Source organism: Sordaria macrospora, chromosome 6 (genome assembly GCF_033870435.1).
Source record: "Sordaria macrospora chromosome 6, complete sequence".
NCBI classification, from domain to species: Eukaryota; Fungi; Ascomycota; class Sordariomycetes; order Sordariales; family Sordariaceae; genus Sordaria; species Sordaria macrospora.
Genome location: NC_089376.1, coordinates 2,397,627 through 2,413,183, shown reverse-complemented (window position 1 = coordinate 2,413,183; position 15,557 = coordinate 2,397,627). Strand labels below are relative to the sequence as shown.

The following is a 15,557-nucleotide window of genomic DNA, read 5'->3' as shown; positions in this document are numbered from 1 at the left end:
TCGATGGCACATGGGGATTTGGAGTTGAGCGAAGGACACACTCAAAAGCCAGGTTCAAATAGAGACGGAGGGCAACGCTCAGTGCTCCTCGGTATCGCTGTTTTCTTTTTTTCCTTTTTTTTTAAGTTGATCCAACATTGATCGTTATTACCATTCCTCTCGAAACGATCTTCTTCCATCTTGGGTTCTTTCTCCTCCCACTCTCTCTGGTTCTTACCCAAAATCCTACGTATGCGCGGCTAGGCACAGCCATTCAGCGCTTCCACCATGTCAGCACGAACACTACTCGACGGCGAGGGCAGCGCCGAGTCCTCGCGAAAACGTCAACGGCCGGCACCCACGAGCGATGACAGCGAAGAAGAAATTGCTTCAGTAAGCCTTACAACGACACCTGAGACCCAAAAACCGCCTGCTAACATGCTACACAGCGCCGCAGTGCCAACCAGGCCAAGAAAGCCCGTGTGGCCACCGCTCGCCATGCCACTCCAGCTGATGACGACGACGCTGATGGCGACGATGGACGAGGTCCAGCATCACCGGACTCGCCCCCCAAAACCCAGTACGAGTTGATGCGCGACAACAACTTTGAGCACCTGCAATACCAGGATGTCGATGACCAGCGAGCCACCCAGAGACTACGCTTCAAACCTACTAGGTTGGGAGACAACGTGGTGGCCGATAACGGCATCTTGCAAAGCATCACATGCATCAACTTCATGTGTCACACACGGCTACACTGTGAACTCGGCCCGCTTCTCAATTTCATCGTGGGTGAAAACGGAAGTGGAAAGAGCGCCATCTTAACCGCCATCACTCTTTGTCTCGGCGGCAAGGCCAGCTCAACCAATCGCGGAGGAAGTCTCAAGAGCTTCGTCAAGGAGGGCACCGAAAAGTCTGTTTTGATTGTCAAAATCAAGAACGAAGGCCAAGATGCATACAGGCATGACGTTTACGGCGATTCCATCAGTGTCGAACGTCACTTCTCCAAGTCCGGCAGCAGCAGCTTCAAGGTCAAGACGGCCACTGGCCAGATCGTATCTAACAAAAAGTCGGAGGTCGAGGAGATCGTCGAGTACTACGCCCTGCAGGTGGACAACCCCTTGAACGTGCTTTCTCAAGATAATGCCCGTCAATTCCTCAACTCGTCTACCAAGCAACAAAAGTACAAGTTCTTCATCGAAGGTGTACAGCTGCAGCAACTGGACACTGACTACAGAATACTCGCCGAGAATCTGGAGACATTGGAATCCAAAGTTCCTGACCACGAGGAGCGCGTCAAAGCAGCAGCAGAGGACCTTAAACGAGCAAAGAGTTTCAAGGACGCTATTGACGGAAATCGAAAGCTGAGAGCCAAGATGACTCAGCTTCGGGGCCAGATGTGTTGGCTCCAAGTAGCCGAAAAAGAGGCCGCCTTGACAAACGCGAATGAGAAGATTGTCGACGTTGAGAATAACATCGCTAAAGCAGACCGTGCGAGAAATGAAAAGCAAGTTCAAGTCGATGGCGTTGACGAAAAGATTCGGGAGTTTGAGCAGAGACTGGAGGAGGCTATCCAGCGAAAAAACGAACTTCAAGATCAGGTGGACGAGAAAAGGACGAAAGCTCAAGCAATCAGGGATGAGCTGGCACAAATCCAAGCAGACGAACGGGCAGCCCACCAAAACTTGAGAAGCGCAACCACGGCAGTAAAGGACTTCGAAGAAAAGGTTGCGGCCGAAGAAAGACGCCTTGAGGAAGCCACGGGAGAGGCAATTCTTTCCAAAAACCGGGAGCTTGAGCAGGCCAAGGGGCACGTCACAAATATTGAGAACGATATCTCCAACGCCAAGGAGCGAGAGAAAGAGCTGCTAAACCAAGTGGACGAAACCAAAAAAGCCCGGGACGCCAAAGCCGTTGAATGCTCTAACAAGCGGGATGAAATTACCGTAGCGGAACAAGCGTTACGGACCTCGGAGAGGGATCAAGGCTCTATCTATGCAGGTTATGAGCGCAAAGTTCCTGAACTGCTACAGATGATTGAGAGAGAGACCCGGTTTCAGAACAAGCCAGTGGGGCCGCTCGGCGCTTATGTCCAGCTCCTGAAGCCGGAGTGGTCTTCGATCCTGGAAAAGACGTTTGGAAACATCCTCAATGCATTCATTGTCCAGAGCATGGCCGAACAGAAATTGCTTCAGAGCTTCATGAACAGACTCGACATCAGGGGGTGTCCGGTACTAATCGGTAACCGCCATCCACTCAACACAGATGGTAAAGAACCCGACCCTTCTTTTGACACTATTCTCCGGGTGTTGAAAATCGACAACATGTTGGTACGCGATCAGTTGATCATCAATCAAATGATTGAACAGGTCATCTTGATACCGGAGCGTACCAAAGCCGAGGATGTCATGTTCAGTGGTGCACGACCCCGAAACGTCAAAGCCTGCCTCAGTTTCCATGATCGAAAGAGGGACGAAGGACTCCGACTGGTTGTCAACGGCAGCGGAGGCTTCTCGACCTCTCCTGTGCAACCCCAACGTAACCGCCTCCCACGGATGAAGGCAGATGTCGGCTCGCGGGTTGCGTACCAAAAGGAGACTCTGCGACACCTGGAGCAAGAGTACAGCGTGCTTGACCGTGAACATCGCCGGCTGCAACAAGAAGTTCAGAAGATCACGAGCGAACTCACCAAGATCCAGAGGGACAAAAAAGCCTTCGATAGCAAACTACGGCAAGCTAGGGTTCAAGTTGAACAAGTGCAGTATGAACTTGATACATATGAAGGCGGCGATAATCACCTCAGAGGCTTGAAGGCTGAATTGGCTGAGGCCAAAGAGAAGCTGGAGGCTTGTGGGCTTCAGTACGGCAACCTTCGATTAAGGAAGGACGAGAAGAACCGCCTATCATTGGAAGCCCAGGGTCAACTCACCGAAATCAAGACCGAATTCGAGAAACGTGAAAAGGAGGCAAACAAACTGCAGGCAAGGAAGACCCAGCTGGAAGAAGTGCGGAAGATCAACCTCACAGAGCTCAATGAAGCTCATTCCTCCTTTGATTTATTCAAAGAGGAAAGGAAGCTCCTTGAGACCGAACGTGAGACAGCTGTCGCAGCAGTCGTCAGTATCACAAAACAAGTCGTTGAACTATTGGAGTGTGAAGACCGGGTCCACGTTGACCCAACCGTCAAGTACGAGCACCTGGAAAAGCAGTACGAGAAAATTCAGGAACAACTGGAGAAAGAGCGACGCAGCAGAGGCATGAGCGATGAGGAAGTTCTGGCGAACCTTGCAAGGGCGAAGGAGACTTATGACGAAGCCAAGAAAACCCTCGAAAGCTCCAAGACGCTCAACTCTGGTATTCGTCGGACGCTGACCCTCCGTCTCGAGAAGTGGCGCAAGTTCCAGCGATACATCTCGTCGCAAAGCCGAGCGAACTTCATCTATCTCCTCAGCGAGCGCGGCTTCAGAGGCAAGTTGCTGCTGGACCACGCGAAAAAGGCACTGGATCTGGTCGTCGAGCCCGACAAGACGGAGAAGCGGGCAGCCGGCAGAAACACAAAGACACTATCTGGCGGCGAGAAGTCTTTCTCGTCGATCTGCCTGCTGCTGAGTATCTGGGAGGCCATGGGTAGCCCGCTCAGATGCTTGGACGAGTTCGACGTGTTCATGGACAATGTCAACCGTGCGATCAGCACAAACATGCTTGTAAGTACATTGAGAGCAATAACGGTATACTCGTGATCAATTGCTAATACGGACACAGATTACTGCCGCTCGTCGATCCGTAAATCGGCAGTACATCTTTATCACGCCGAATGCCATCGAGGGACGGAACACCCTCGACAAGGACGTCAAGATTATTCGGTACGTATCCCCTCTTCTTGGCCATCATCTGTGAGCTAACAATGACTCTCTAGACTTACGGACCCACGGCAGAGGACCTTGGCCGACCACTAAAACAGTAATAATGTTACGGGTGCAAATGGCGCAGCTATGGGAAGCCCTTATGGCTTCCAGGTGGGCGTCGGTCTTGATGCCATTGGCGAAGCAGCCCGCCCTGAGCAACGGTCCCTGCTCCAGGCGGCAGCGCATGCACGGTAGTTTTTACCTTAGTCTTTGTTTCTTATTCTCGGGTCTTGATCTCTCCATGGTGTATATTTGAACAAGTTCTGTCAAAAGTATAGGCAAGCGTGAAAAGGGCGCCAAGAGGAGAAAATGGCGTCTTGTATGGACTGGTTGGGATGTCATTGCGTGTTTCGCGTTTGGTGTTTTCATGGCGTACTTTCTTCTTCTTATTTGTCTGTGGCAGACATGCAGGAGCGCATTATATAAGATATTTGTAACTTTGGCCATGTGTTTAGAATGTGTAAATATTTTAAAATCGTTACCTACGACGTCATCTTACAAACTTCTTACAAGCCGTCTAAGTCAATGAGGGCGGAAAGTTCTACAAGTATTGATCTTTTCCTTCTCCCGCATCCGTCAGTTTCGTATGGCTTAACTTTGCGAGCGATAAACCCAAACGGCCCTTCTTCGGAGGCAGTCATCGCTAAAGTTCACTAATGTGTACTCGTCAGGTTCTTCAAACCCGATCGTCTATCCGCCGCCGCCGTCTCTATGCGTCCTAGATACTCTATATCCTAACACCCTTGCTCCGGAGCACATTGACGCCCGCCGTAGCCGTGAACCCAACCCACTCCCTCATGTTCCTAAACACGCCACCGACCTCGTTCACCTCCCTGAGCCTGCGGTTCAAGAAAGCGCGGGTATCCATAAACTCGGGGGAGTGATCATTGGTCATGAACAGCTCGGCGGCGGCGTAAATGGTCGAGAGCGAGACACGCTTGGTGTACCACGATGGGTCGACAGAGGAGTCGCCGGCGAGGAAGAGGATCTCGTCCGACAGCAGGGCGAGCTCCTTGAGCGAGGGAGGGACGTAGGATGGTTGCGCCATGATTGCTAGAGCCTAGAAGAGTGTTACGTCATCAGTTAATGCAAGTGCCTTTTGGGAAAAGCGAACATGGGTCGCGAATGGGTATGGAAAGGAAAAAAACTAACCTCCTGCCACCGTCCAATAACCTCCCTGTTCCCTAGAAGCCTTTCCCACATCAACGCCTCTACTCTTCCCTTGATCTCCCCTTCCGACAGCCCGCCGAGCTTGTAAGCCCCCACATGTCCCTCGCCGCCAAACACTTCCCGAGCCCGCGCCGCCAAACCCTCCCGCTGCTTGACCAGGTGATACCGGATCAAAGTGAAGGCGCCCTCAGGCAGGATCGTCGGGCTGATGTCCAGGTATCCGGCGTCGCGGGCACCGGCAACCAGCGCGGAGGATGTGAAGCCGTGCGCTGGGACGTGAAGGTAAGCGGCGCTGAGAATGGATTCCTCGACGGGTGTGAAAGAGGCGGGAGGGGAAGGGTGGTCGTAGGAGTGGTAGGAGCTCCTTTGTTGTTGTTGTTGTTGGGGATTTTGGTTGGATTGTATTTGAGGGCGTCTAGCGGTGGTCCTGCCGTTCCCGCATGTGCAGTCGGAGCCGGTGCTGGTGGTGGTAATGGAGCTGAGGGAACGATGGGCGGGTGCCGCGGCCCGGATCGTCGTGAAGGAAGAGGAGAGAATTTGCCGGGCGGCGCGACGGAGTGGTGTCGGTGATGGGCGCATCTTGAAGGTCGGTAGTTCGTCAACCCTCGAGGTAACGGACCGTAACTTGTTTGGAGTAATTGTCGTGAACTATCACGACTTCAATGCCGAAGTGGGAATGAGACCGGGAGCTTCCATTCCATTGCCGGCCGGGACGTGGGATCTTGAATTGCGATAACCTTATCCTCACGTGCTGCTTGCGGCCCCACTTCATCACCGTCTCCATTTCTATCTCCATATTAAAGATCCCCTGGTTCCTGCCAAGACGAGCTTTCACAAGCAAGGGCAGTCACTTCCGACGTCCTGCGCCGGTACTGACGACACTATCGGTCCATAATTTGGTGGTTGCCCGGTGTGGTAAGCACAACCTGGAGGTCGATTGTTAGGGGAATGAACTTTGCTGCTGTATCACCAGTTTATGACAGTGATTGGAGCGGCTTCCAGACACGATAGCTCGAAGCAATCCTCCCCATGGTCGATAGGGTACGGTACCTGCTGGGTAGGTATGTTTCCCTTTACTGTTTACACAGCACACTGCCATCAGACCAAAGCAAATCATAGCCACTAGGAGTTCCTCCGGGCTACAAGTCGACCATTCAGTGGAATCTAGCACCAAACGTCAACGTTAGCCGGACCGAAAGGCGCCATCGAGGTCTCGTGTGTGGGAGGTTCCAAAATGCAGCAAGGAGCTGTGACTAGGATATGAGAAACAATGGAGAACTGAACGTGCCCTCGGTTGCTGCAACAGAAGCAATCGGGAATACGCTTGAACTATTGGTGGATGCCTGTCCTCGAACTATTCGATAATCCGCACCAGAGCTGGGGCATCATTGGTTGCTGATTCAATTTCTTCCTGCAACAAAAGCGTCCGGAATGCCTTGCCGAGTATATCCATTGGCATGCCACGGACATGCCATAGCTCATCAGACAGATACTTATCCATCCTGAAGGTCAGCCTGTCCATGGGTGGGATGGGTGTGCTCGCAGGACACCGATCGGCCCTCTCTTCCTCCAGGACTCTTTAGTGCCTGGAAAGTCCCATCAATAAATGTGAACGGCATTCCTCGCGATCGAACTCCCCTATGGACTATCGGATACTCTACCCTCGTCTTGGCCTATGCATCGTTGCTCGTATCTGGTTTGCTTCTCGGAGACACCGTCACTCTCTTCCGAATTCGGGACATCTCTTCGTTCGGACATGGCCCCGCGGCCGCTCCATTCTCATCCCGGGTCTCATCCTGGTCCCCGTTGCCGTACCCGAAGAAGGCCGTGGGCCAGACCCTTCGGCTTACGCAATGCATGGCCTCCTGAAAGTCGTTTCCGCGCCGTGTGTGACATCTTTTGCATAGCGCCTTTATTAGCCGACCCCCTCCTGCATTGACCGGTCTCACTTTTCAAGTGGTTGGTCCAAGGATGAGAGTGGGGGGCAGGGATAACAGGAAGACAGAAGGGACTCTCTCGGAAAGCAACTCGTTCATGTCGAGCGAGTCTTGTTCGAAATCGAGGTGCGTCCCTCTGAAACCGTCAAAGTCCCCGCAGAGGTACACGCTTGGTGAGATGGTAGGCGAGGAGGGGCACTCCCGAGTGCTCATATTGTCAAGTGTCCCGTCTTCTTTCAGCCGTTCCCAATTCTCCCGGCTTGTTTTGATATGCATGACGGGCAGGGCTTCGGCATCCCCGAAGAGAATGTTCGGCAGGACGTGGTGGCCATTGGCTGCTTCGCTTCCGGTGTGCCGCGCTACCGCTGTTGTATTACGGTATTACAGGCGGCTCGAAAACAGGACTCGTGCTCGACGAGCTCTGAGGAGGAGTCAATCCCTTGGGAACACGAGCATCCGCAAGGAGGGGCAGTTGTCCAGATAGGAGGGGTTGGGAGGCAGGCTGGTGGGATATCGAAACCAAACCCAGCCGCCGAACCGCATCGGGCTCATGATTCGACCATGACTGCTTGTCTAAGGAATCTCGCCGGCTTTCGCATAGATCAATCCACTTCTGGATGGCTGTCAGCGGATCGAAGAATCGACCACCAAGATTCCCATCCTGAGTCCAGATACCTACTCACTGCCGTCTCCGGCCGATTGAGCACATCGGCCAAGAATTATCGAACGTGGGTGAGCTGCGGAACATCCACAAGTTGACGCTGAATGCTGGTGTCAGTTCTAGAAAGCCTCCAGCCCAGACGGTACGGAGGCCGTGTCTGGATCCAGATGACGGGTGGAGTTGCGGAGCCTGGATATGGCCCGGATGGGAACCCGAAGACTGTAAGGTGTAGCTTGGCGGATGGAATCGATGCTTGGAAGCTGGGTGGACGACCCCCACTGGGTGGGCGCCGAGTAGATACATATGGTGCTGTGGGCTTCTCTTATTCAAGAATGATTGCCATTCAGGTACGTTGAGGTCGTTTTCAAACAATATTGACTCGACCAATTGTTTTAAGAAAAGGGAAGAGGACGTTATTCGAAGATCAGATGTTAGACATGTGAGTTGCTGCGTACCCCGCTTTCATTTATATCAACAATGAAGCAGACTCTGAGAGTGGTTTCAATATGTACATTCCTTCCTGTTCTAGACTTTTAACAAGCGGAACAGGGATATCGCACGTTTGACTCGGCCAGTGGACCTTCCTTGCGATGCGAATAACAAGCTAATAGAACCGCAAGTAGGAAGTCAGATGCTGTGGAATTTCCACTTGGGTGCCTCAACACTTTTCGATTCTCAAGGAATTCAATTCAAAGAGATAGCTGTCTTGCGGTACAACTTTGACAGCCAGCACGTCGAACACCGCTCGCGAAGCTGCCGGAGAGAACACAATATTGGGTTGAATCGAAACGGCAAGCCATCAAATACACAGCTGTGACCGGTGTTGTAACAAAGACACACTGCCCTCCCTTGAGTGAGCCAGGGAGGCTTTTCGTTAAGGGTCAAAGTTTCGTTACTGAGAACAACAGCCTTCGAGAATCCGTATCCGTTTCCTCCAGAATTGGGGCCAGCCACCGACCTAGAACTTGATGAAGCCCTCAGCCTGATCCATCTTTATGTCACTTCCACTCCTGCACCATCAACACCAAGTATTAGATGTTGAAGAGTTGGAAAAGGCAAGCTTGAAAGGAGTATTAGAGCGAGATGTAAAGCCTGTAAAACTAGTCGCTAGAGTAACATGCTGTTCTGTCGACTTTTTGTACCGTTAAGGATATCAAAGGTTGATGGGCTCGAGATGGGGTTGGCGGGTTGGTGATCACCGCAAAGCGCAGGCAAGGAAGGTGAAAAGTGGACCTAGACGTGTGTATGTACCTGTACCTCTGTTGCACTGTCCAGTCTGACTCCTTTCAGCACTGCTCCACTGCATTTAGTTTGCACCAGGTTGTACCTAGGTACCTGTATAGTGAAAGCCAGAGTGTCCACCGACAAGAAGTTCGTGCATTATGAGTGGGCAACGAGGCCAGCCGCCGAGGGGCGTGCTTCACTTCACAGTTCACACTCATCCCACCGCACCTGGCCCGGCTGCGCATCCACAAGACACAAACAACATCACTGTCAGTCAAATCGGTCACAGCATCGATTACAACTTTTGCGGCCCTTCCCAACGACCGACCTCAACTCCTTGATTCCATCCGGAAGGCCATTCGCAATCTTCACCTCCTCGAGACAGTTTGCTCAGGGAGCCTCCACAGTCAAGGTCGAATCTGCGTGCTTCCAACAGTTGCAGGTACGTAACTATCTCTACCCTCTACCTCTACGCTACCTCTACCCGAGCCTCGAGGTGACGCGGCGTGAATGCGATGCGCCTTGTCAGAGTGTGCCGAGTGTGAAGGAAGCCCGGTCGCCTCAGCTACCTACCTATCCATCGCATTGAAGGCTGGACTGGACCTACCTACTGTGGTACCTGGGACCAGTACCACCTCACGGTCTGGCCAACTTCGTACCCTTTGGCCTTGGATTGCCCTCCATCCATTCACAAGTGACGCTCTTGTCTTCTCTTGGCTTGTGCCAGACGTACCCTTCCGTCACGAACAATTTCCTGACCCTTTTGGGCTCTTTGCCTGTCTAGCCCGCCTTCGTCTGCCCTGCCTTGTTCAAGCCATCGCCCTCGGCTACACTCGTCCACGACCGACCTACCGCGTCGCCCCAAAGTGCGCGAAGCCTACTGCGCAGATTCCCGTTCGGCCTTGCAGCCCACCACTCAATCCCTCCCTCGTCGTCTACCGTCTACCTACCACCACAGCCAACGGACGCACGTCTGCCCAAATCCCATCTTCTCTCCCATTGCGCCAGAGTCGCAGTGTACCTCGAGACTGAACCCGTTGTCCCCCAACCTCAGCAACGTTCAAGCGCTGCTGTAGCGAACAACATACCACCACACACCAGGACACCACCAATCGTCGCGTTCCCGACGAACTCGTCCTACTCAAGCGGCTAAGTTGCCCGAAAATTTTTCTCGATTCCTACCGTACCTGCCTCGAACAGGACATATCAGATTCAGTCGTCATGGGTAAGTTCCAGTCTGACACCATTCCAAGCCAGCCAGCATCGCGGCCGGTTTCTTCTCACTGTCTCCAAAGTGTCCTGAAGCAGCTGGCTGCCGTGCGCTCTCTCAGCTCTCTCCATATCTTCCCTTCTGCCACATCATATCCTCCCTCACACAGCTTGGTCTCACCCAATCCATCCCACCTTGGAGCTCTCTGGCGGTGGCGGCCGAGAACAACTCCTCATTTCCATGTTGGACTTCCTTTTGTTCTCCCCCGGCAATCTTACCCGAACGCATACCATCCCTCTCTTCGATTACCCTCTACCCCTCCTCACCACTCAGGATGGCTTGTCGCGTTTAGAAACACCAGTCATCTCGATAGCCACACTTCCCGGTCCGACCCATCTTGCGTTTGTGTGAAATCTCGTTGTCGGGAGCACTAGGCGATGCGTCGATGGTAAATCACGCCAGCTTTGGAACCCCCCAAAGAGAGCTTTCAGTCGCAAGGGCATTTGATCTTGACCAAAAGTCACCTGGCGGGCCCGGTTTGCGAGTTGTGGTTGGGTTGTGCTCCGAGAGTTCTCTTGGCCAAGTGGAAGCTCGCGTTACCCTTCCCACCGTTCGCAGACGGGAGCTGCAGTATTGCTGCAGTGACGTGCCCGCGTTCTCTGCCTTTAACTTGCGTCGCCTTGTCCTGCCTGGTCCTCAGGCTACATATACACAATTGGCACCCCTCCCTTCCCGGCCTGCCCCCTCCCCCATCCTCCTGCAAGTCTTCCCTTTCCGGTCCACAGTGGTTGGAATCATCAGGTTATTCTCACCCCGCCGCATCACAAGCTCCCATACTTCCTACCCTCTACCTTTCCTACGCCCTGTCTCAATTCCTTGTGCGGGCTGCTTTCCCCCTCCAGTTGCCACTGGTCAAACCCATTTCTCCCACATCATTCCCATACTCCGCCCCCTCCACCTTTCTTTCTCTCGTCTCCCCACTTAACCACTTACATCGTTCTTCTTTTATTCATTTGGTCTAACCTAGTTCCTCTTTCTACAGCCGACGCAGCAGGAGACACTTATCGCCCTGTAAGTAGCACCCATTCATGTTGCTCACTCGCTTACCCTCGTTTTCTCAGCGCTGGTCTGTTTCAGTCAGCGTCCACAATCATCTCACCTGCCCGTCACGTTCGTGACGCACCCCTCCTTCCCTTTCTTCATAAGCACCGCGAGGATATAGAATCTTTTCCCAGTCCCTGCCTCGAAGGATTCGCGTTTGTCTTCCCGATTTGTGGCCTCGATCAACTAGTCTAGTCTGATCGACTTGTCCTGGCGATCTTTGGTCAAGCTTCCGTCCTTGACTCGCATAAGCTAGGGGGCTAGCAGTGGGGAACGAGTACCCTTCTGGCCGTCACAACACGCAACTACCTGCAGACCCGGTCACTTGCAGCTCACTTTATTCCCCTCTTCCTTTGTTCTCCAACGTCCACACATTTTTTTCTCCTCTTCTCCCCAACACCTACACTTGTTCATTCGCTGACGACGACCTTCCTCAAAGCGCGAGAGGTCCCGTTCCCCCAGACGTGGACGTTCTAGAAGCCCCAACACTCGCCGTTCATACTCGCCCCGTGATCGTTCGCGGAGTCGCCATCGGAGAAGAAGCCGCACCCCCATGACTGGCCAAGGTGCGCCTGCTGGAGGACAAGGAACTGGTTACAACGGACAACCCCCCCATCGAACTTTCGAGGACCGCGCCGCTCATCGTGAACAAGTCATGAACAACATTCGGGAAACTTCGCAGCAGGACCGCCGCGTCTACGTCGGCAATTTGTCCTACGACGTCAAATGGCATCACCTCAAGGATTTTATGAGACAGGGTATGTGGTGAGACAAGGAAGCGAGGGTCAGGTCCCATGTGTTACTAACCCGCTATTAGCCGGAGAGGTACTCTACGCCGATGTGTTGCTGCTTCCTAATGGAATGTCGAAGGTGGGCTATGAGTGATTTGCGTTTGGCTACTGGTTCTTTTGTGGCTCCCTTCCTTTCGGTTATTTTTGATGGATTGTTGGATTGACGGGTTGGGACTCTTTGTCCATGGAATTTGTAGGGATGCGGGTAAGTCAAATTACGAATCCAACAATCAATTATCGAGATACCAGATGCTAACACGACGTCATCGACTAGTATTGTGGAATATGCGACCAGGGAGCAAGCTCAAAACGCCGTTGCTACCCTGAGCAACCAGAATCTCATGGGCAGACTTGTCTATGTTCGCGAGGCAAGTTGATACCCAGATCATGATCAAAAGAACAATCTACTAAACTTACTTTTAGGACCGTGAGGCTGAGCCCCGTTTCGGCCCCCCCGGAGGAGGAGCCGCTGCCCGCGGTGGATTTGGTGGCGGCATGGGCCCCAACGGATATGGAGCAATGCCCGGCCATGCTGGCCCCGGCGGCTTCGGTGGTGGTCCCATGGCTGGTGGCGGTGGCCGCCAGATCTACGTGTCCAACGTCTGTTCCATCCCCCATCCATGCCCCTTACCATCTTGAGGCACACTAACCAACCTTTCTCACAGCTGCCTTACAATGTTGGCTGGCAGGATCTGAAGGATCTGTTCAGACAAGCTGGTAAGTTGCCGACTTAATTTACACTTCAGCGTAACCTGTAACTTTCATCGCTAACTTGTTATAGCCCGTAACGGTGGTGTTATTCGCGCCGACGTTCACATCGGACCTGATGGCCGCCCCAAGGGCTCCGGCATCGTCGTATTCGAGACTCCAGATGACGCTCGGAATGCCATCCAGCAATTCAATGGCTACGACTGGCAGGGCCGCATGCTGGAGGTTCGCGAGGATCGCTTCGCCGGTGCTGGCATGGGTCCTGGTGGCTTTGGCGGTCGCGGCGGCTTCGGCGGCGGTCGTGGCGCTTTCGGCGGTTTCGGTCGCGGTGGCTTTGGTGGTGGCCGCGGTGGCTTCGGAGGTGGCTTCGGTGGTCGTGGCGGCTTTGGAGGAGCTCCTGGTGCCCCTCCCAGCTTCGATGCCAACCAGCCGGCTGCTCAGCCCAACCCGTTCACTGACTTCGCTACTTCTGGTACTGAAAGATCAGAGATCATCTATGTCCGCAACGTAAGTTACATCTTAACCTTGTACCACCGAGTATCCGACTTTACTGACATTTCTGTTTTACATCAGCTCCCCTGGTCGACCAGCAACGAGGATCTCGTCGAGCTCTTCTCTACTATTGGTAAGGTAGAGCAGGCTGAGATTCAGTATGAGCCCAGCGGTCGCTCTCGCGGCTCTGGCGTCGTTCGTTTCGACAGTGCCGACACCGCCGACACCGCGATCCAGAAGTTCCAGGGTTACCAGTACGGCGGACGTCCTCTCAGTCTGAGCTTCGTCAAGTACCTCAACCCTGGTGCTGGTGGCGACAGCATGGATACCGACCCCCATGGTGGCCTGACACAGGATCAGATTATGTAAACTGATCTTGGGGTATCGCGTCACCTACACTGGTTGATGCAATAAATTTCTTTTCACAGTTTGGGATTTTGCGTCCGGAGGTGTGTAGTATCATATGACGATTGAGGCCTACCTTCCAAGTGGCCCTCGGTCATTCTTTTCCATTGCACTACTCATCTACGGACTGGTGGCTATGGTCAGGATTTTAGTAGTCGAGAGCGTTGACCTGGGATGGGATAGTAGTCTGATGGCAGCATGACAATCATGCGGAGGATGGTATTGAAGGAAAGATGTCGAGGAAGTTGAATTGGCAAATATGCTTTTCCTTGCCGAGTTTAGCACTTGGGAGAAGTGAACCCGACTGAAACTCGTTTTTCTTGCGGCTGAATACTGGCTCTTCTCCTTTTCTCAGCAAGTGGTTTTCGGTTCGGGCCCCCAAAATGGACAGTTGATCATTTTCCTACATCACCACCTTTAGACTGTACTCTCGAAGAGAACCTGGTGACATCTCCGTTGACCTCGAAAACATGAAATTTGTGACGCACAGTGACCCGAATGAAGGCCGGGACATGGTAGAGCCAGTGTGATGTGACGTGATCTTGGTTTTTCGTGGTATGAACCGAACTGAAAACAAGTTAGCCGGCTCCCCTTTTAAGCATTCTCGTGAGGGTAGCTCAATGTATCTTATCCGGAGGCCAGGATCTTGTAGCTGCTGCTTCACCTCGACAGTCTCGTTGTCTTTTTAAGGTATGCGTGATGACCTTTGCTAATAGACCCTTCCAATCAAGTCACTTATGCCAGCCAGCAGAGTTGGGACGAGCGTTCTGAATGTTATCATTGTGACTTTTTCTTACTTTCCTCTTCCTGGCTTCTCTGTCAAGACACGGAGCTCATCGCCTCACGCTTCTTCACTTTATCTCTGGTGTTTCTCCCCTTTCCATCCATCTCCTTTTCCAACAAGTAGAACCACAGGCCCGGACTTTGAGTTGCTGAATTGTCTGGACCGGAAATGACAAAGTAGTGGGGCGTTCAGCTTCTATAACCCTGAAGGCCATGGTGCAGTTCTTACCACCGCCTCTCTCGCCATATCAACTTGACTGGAACCAAGGTGAACTTGCGGGCATTACAAGACTTGATATGGGTACTATCATATATCTACCTCCTCTCTCCGACATACACGGCACAAGAAAATAACTGAAAAGCTACGATATAATTTGCGACGCTTTTGAAAAATCAAGGGATGGCCATCATGGAAGTCCCACCCGCGCCAACACCAGCGGGCTTCTTCTTCCTCGACTGCTTTTTCCTCTTGGTCCTGTCTCTCGGCTTCAGCGCGCCCATGCCCTTCTTGCACACGTCGGCGTACCGCCCGTAAAAGGCCTCCAGGTCGGCCGGCTCGACAACGGTGGACAGCTTGACCTTTTCCTTCCTCCTGTCCTTGCCCTTGGCGTTGGTGGCACGGATGAGGACTGGTAGCGAGGTGGAGGGGTTGAGGTCGGCGAGAGGGTCGGTTTTGTCAGTGGTAGTGGTGGTGTTGTAGGATACTGTGGTTTGAGATTAGCATTGGTGGACGACGTGAAGGTACAAAGGGGAAACTGTGATGTGTGTCTCATGACGGCAGCAAGGCTGGCTGAAAGGCTCTCTAATCTGGGCCGGGTCGGTGTTGGGTACACGTACGCCTCTTTTGTACTAGGTTGATGGTTCCATGATCTTGGTTCTTTCTGTAGTCGAACAGCTCGGTGAGCTTGGAGAAGAACTATAGCGGGTTAATAGCAGATCGCAGATCAGTAAGTGTCACCTAGGTATTATTTAGGGCAGTCAATAAAAAGCGCATGAAATACCTCGCCGTGAGTTAGGTGCCCCATCGTGTCCAGTTGTTTGCTCTTCAAAAAGCGAGCTAACAAATTGGTTGATGAGTGATGGTGAAGGTAACCTCGAATGATTGATGAGTGTCAAACGAATGTGGCAGCTTCTCCACTGTGTTGGCCAGCTCCCGTCTGTTGGAGTGATGGAGAGGAACTGCTCCATAAA

At 52.8% G+C, this 15,557-nt stretch overlaps 5 protein-coding genes across 5 annotated transcripts; 3 read left to right on the top strand and 2 right to left on the bottom strand.

The window, feature by feature from the left end:
- Window positions 1-267: 267 nt before the first annotated feature.
- On the top strand, window positions 268-4,079 carry SMAC4_08292 (uncharacterized protein; the record flags this gene model as incomplete). The annotated part of the gene is made up of 4 exons (XM_003344301.1): window positions 268-372; window positions 429-3,683; window positions 3,742-3,842; window positions 3,941-4,079. 4 exons carry the CDS (start codon window positions 268-270, stop codon window positions 4,077-4,079), a joined length of 3,600 nt encoding a protein of 1,199 aa, XP_003344349.1.
- Window positions 4,080-4,323: 244 nt separating this feature from the next.
- Window positions 4,324-9,615, bottom strand: SMAC4_08293 (uncharacterized protein). The gene is made up of 2 exons (XM_066090773.1): window positions 5,037-9,615; window positions 4,324-4,944 (listed from the first exon to the last, which is right to left on the bottom strand). The coding sequence occupies exons 1-2, from the start codon at window positions 5,631-5,633 to the stop codon at window positions 4,612-4,614; spliced, it is 930 nt and encodes a 309-aa protein (XP_065947509.1). The 5' UTR covers window positions 5,634-9,615; the 3' UTR covers window positions 4,324-4,611.
- Window positions 7,262-7,750, top strand: SMAC4_13993 (uncharacterized protein; the record flags this gene model as incomplete). The annotated part of the gene is made up of 1 exon (XM_066091727.1): window positions 7,262-7,750. One exon carries the CDS (start codon window positions 7,262-7,264, stop codon window positions 7,748-7,750), a length of 489 nt encoding a protein of 162 aa, XP_065947510.1.
- Window positions 9,616-9,740: 125 nt separating the features above from the next.
- SMAC4_08294 (uncharacterized protein) lies at window positions 9,741-14,115 on the top strand. Its single transcript, XM_066090774.1, has 8 exons — window positions 11,627-11,945; window positions 12,005-12,057; window positions 12,176-12,183; window positions 12,253-12,346; window positions 12,402-12,578; window positions 12,644-12,695; window positions 12,760-13,193; window positions 13,260-14,115. Exons 1-8 carry the CDS (start codon window positions 11,741-11,743, stop codon window positions 13,545-13,547), a joined length of 1,311 nt encoding a protein of 436 aa, XP_065947508.1. The 5' UTR covers window positions 11,627-11,740; the 3' UTR covers window positions 13,548-14,115.
- A 249-nt stretch (window positions 14,116-14,364) lies between these two features.
- SMAC4_08295 (uncharacterized protein) lies at window positions 14,365-15,537 on the bottom strand. The gene is made up of 3 exons (XM_003344304.2): window positions 15,368-15,537; window positions 15,204-15,282; window positions 14,365-15,070 (listed from the first exon to the last, which is right to left on the bottom strand). The coding sequence occupies exons 1-3, from the start codon at window positions 15,389-15,391 to the stop codon at window positions 14,760-14,762; spliced, it is 414 nt and encodes a 137-aa protein (XP_003344352.1). The 5' UTR covers window positions 15,392-15,537; the 3' UTR covers window positions 14,365-14,759.
- Between the last annotated feature and the right edge of the window lie 20 nt (window positions 15,538-15,557).